Consider the following 2,531-nt stretch of genomic DNA (forward strand, 5'->3'; position numbering starts at 1 on the left):
CGTAGGAGGAGGGGGACTGGAAGAGGGCAGGCGTCCCTCCGGGCCTGTCGAGTCCAATCAGGTTTGCAAAGTCCGCGCTGCCGCCTCACCGGGGTTCAGATTCACGCTCATTTCTCCGCTCTGGCGTCCCGCTCTCCCGCCCTAGGCTGGGGACAGAGACCATGAGCGCAGTCCAGAGCGTGGCGAGTCGCAGACACACTGAGGTCGGAAGCGGGGCAGGAAGGACAGCAGGGATGTGTCTTTTCCAGCGATGTCAGGAAGCGGGAGTGGTCCTCGCCAAGGAACAGAGGAACAGAGCGCTCCCACTGGCATAGGGCGGCCAGAAGCCACCCCACCTCGCGTTCCCGGCACCTCTAATCCGGGTACAGAAGAAAGCCCGAGAACGTGCTGTACTTGTTGTTGTTGCCTCCATGAGCCTTCCCTCCGTCCAGCTTCACGTACACCTCGTCCCCTGAATCAAGGTGCAGCACCACGCTGTTACTGGCATAGTCGTAGTTCTGGTCGGCGTCCTGTGCGATGGCGCTGGCCCGGACCTGGGGGCGAGCGACCACAGCGGGTGGGCCCAGGCACCTGTGCTTGGGCCCTTGCCTTGTCCCCCACTTGGCGCGCCCCCTGGCCGGCCTTCCGCCTGCAGCTCCAGGGTCCACTCTCCCACCCAAGCTCCACGCTCTCTCTCCAACTTAGCCAACTCCTTCCCGGTCCCCTATGCTCCGCAGTTTCCAAGTCCGGGAAGGAGGGAGAGAGAGGCTTCGTGGACATTGACCCAGCGGGGACGGGCGGGAAGCAGGGACCGGGGCGAGAAGAAAGGAGACGGGGAGGGCACAGGGGAGAATGGGGCGCACAGAGAGCTAAAGAAGAGTGAGGTTTCCGAGAAGCCCACGGGGCTTCAGGCGGGTGTGCAAATAGCGGGGAGAGTGCAATTTGGGTAGCGGGGTCTCTGAGCTCTGGGAACGCAACCTCGGGAGCTATGGGATAACTGCGACCACGGCGCACCGGGAAACGGGATGCTATCGTGCGCTCCCTGCCGGGGCGAGCTCGGGCGCTGGCGAGTGGGGAGAAGGGAGGCTGGGTTCCCAGGCGGTTCGGGGCTCAGGGTGGGAACGAGGGTCCGCGGGGATCTGCGGGGGTGGAGGTGGGAGTAGGGGTGTCACTGACCTGCCCGTTCTTGCAGAGGTCCGCCCACATGCTAGTGCCGTCGCCGCCGCGCATGAGGATGTGGTAGGTGAAGAAGTAGATGCCCCGCACCTGGCAGCTGAACTTGCCAGTAGTGGGGTCGTAGTGATTGCCGAGATTGGTGACCACGTCGTCGAATCTGAGCACCTCGTAGCCCTCATGGGGACTCTTCAGACCCACATAGAAGGCGATCTTGGGACCGCTGAAGGCGGCGTTCAACGCGCCGGTCACTTCGCCCTCAGAGTCGCCGCCGCCCCCGGTTCCGCCACCCACCACCCCGACACCGCCTGCCGCGCCCGCCGTCAGCTGCAGCCCAGGCAGCCCGGGCCGCCCCGAGTCGCCCTTCTCCCCCGGGGGACCCCTGGGTCCAGGTGGGCCCGGCTCTCCCGGGGGTCCCCGCGGCCCCGGCTTGCCGGGTCGCCCCGGGTCGCCCTTGGGTCCCTGGATGAAAGGGGGCGGAGGGTTGACGCTCAGGTCCTGCATGACTTCCAGGGCGGTAGTGCTGGGTCCGGGCGGTGGAGCCTTGGCGCCCGCGGGGCCCCCGCCGGGTGCCGCGCTGTACGGGTCGCAGATCATGCGGCAGGTGCCCATCATCTCGTAGTGCGCCGCCCCGGGGGACGCCGCCTGCAGCAGCAACGGCACGGCGATAAGCAGCCCCAGAGCCATGGCCAGGAGCACGCCGACGGCCGCCAGGCAGGCGCGCCGCCGCCGCTGCCACAGCCGGGAGGCGACCGCCACCAGCTCCTCCTTGCCGCCCGGGGAGGGAATGGTCGGGCGGCTCAGGCGGCCCCGCTCCCCGCGCTCGGGGGCGGACTCCGCGGGTCCCGGCCGCGCCCCCGACGTGGCGACCCCCTGCTCCGGGCGCCCAACTACTTCAGCAAGAGGCGCCCTGGCCCAGGCGCGGGTGGCTGCTCAGGAGAACCGCGGAGCCCGGAGCGCATGGCCGGGGTCTCCCAGGACGAGCCCGGCGCCCCACGGGTCCCGGCCGCTGCGGCCGGGGAGAGCCGGGTGCGAAGGCGGCGTCCCGCGAGGGCTCGGCCGCGCTGCCTCCTGCCCGGCTCGCCTGGCCTAGGCGGGGATCCGTGCGCAGAGAGGGCGCCGGGGCTCCGCGGCGCGCTCTGCTCTGCTCTGCTCTCCAGCTGCTCGCTGGCTCTCGCGCGGAGGGGGGACCCGGCTACCCTGACGTAAGGAGTCCGGGGCTGAGCTGCGGAGGCGGCGAGGAAGCAGCGCGCGCTGCCATCACTTGGGAGACGGCGCCCTCGTGTCATCAGCCTTCGGTGCTCCTCCTCTCCGGCGGCTCCCTCGGCAGAGACGGCGAGGGTGCGGTTCCTCCTGGCGGCGCCTGGGAGCCACAAGTG

At 69.6% G+C, this 2,531-nt stretch overlaps 1 protein-coding gene across 2 annotated transcripts; it reads right to left on the reverse strand.

The window, feature by feature from the left end:
• Positions 1 to 353: 353 nt before the first annotated feature.
• On the reverse strand, positions 354 to 1,839 carry C1QL2 (complement C1q like 2). 2 transcript variants are annotated; one of them, XM_033860420.1, is made up of 3 exons: positions 1,443 to 1,839; positions 1,156 to 1,403; positions 354 to 533 (listed from the first exon to the last, which is right to left on the reverse strand). In XM_033860420.1, exons 1-3 carry the CDS (start codon positions 1,837 to 1,839, stop codon positions 354 to 356), a joined length of 825 nt encoding a protein of 274 aa, XP_033716311.1. The 2 variants fall into 2 exon arrangements, with proteins under 2 accessions (XP_033716311.1, XP_019787331.1); XM_019931772.2 differs by having other exon boundaries at positions 1,156 to 1,839.
• Between the last annotated feature and the right edge of the window lie 692 nt (positions 1,840 to 2,531).

This window comes from Tursiops truncatus, chromosome 7 (assembly GCF_011762595.2).
Source record: "Tursiops truncatus isolate mTurTru1 chromosome 7, mTurTru1.mat.Y, whole genome shotgun sequence".
In the NCBI taxonomy this organism is placed as follows: Eukaryota; Metazoa; Chordata; class Mammalia; order Artiodactyla; family Delphinidae; genus Tursiops; species Tursiops truncatus.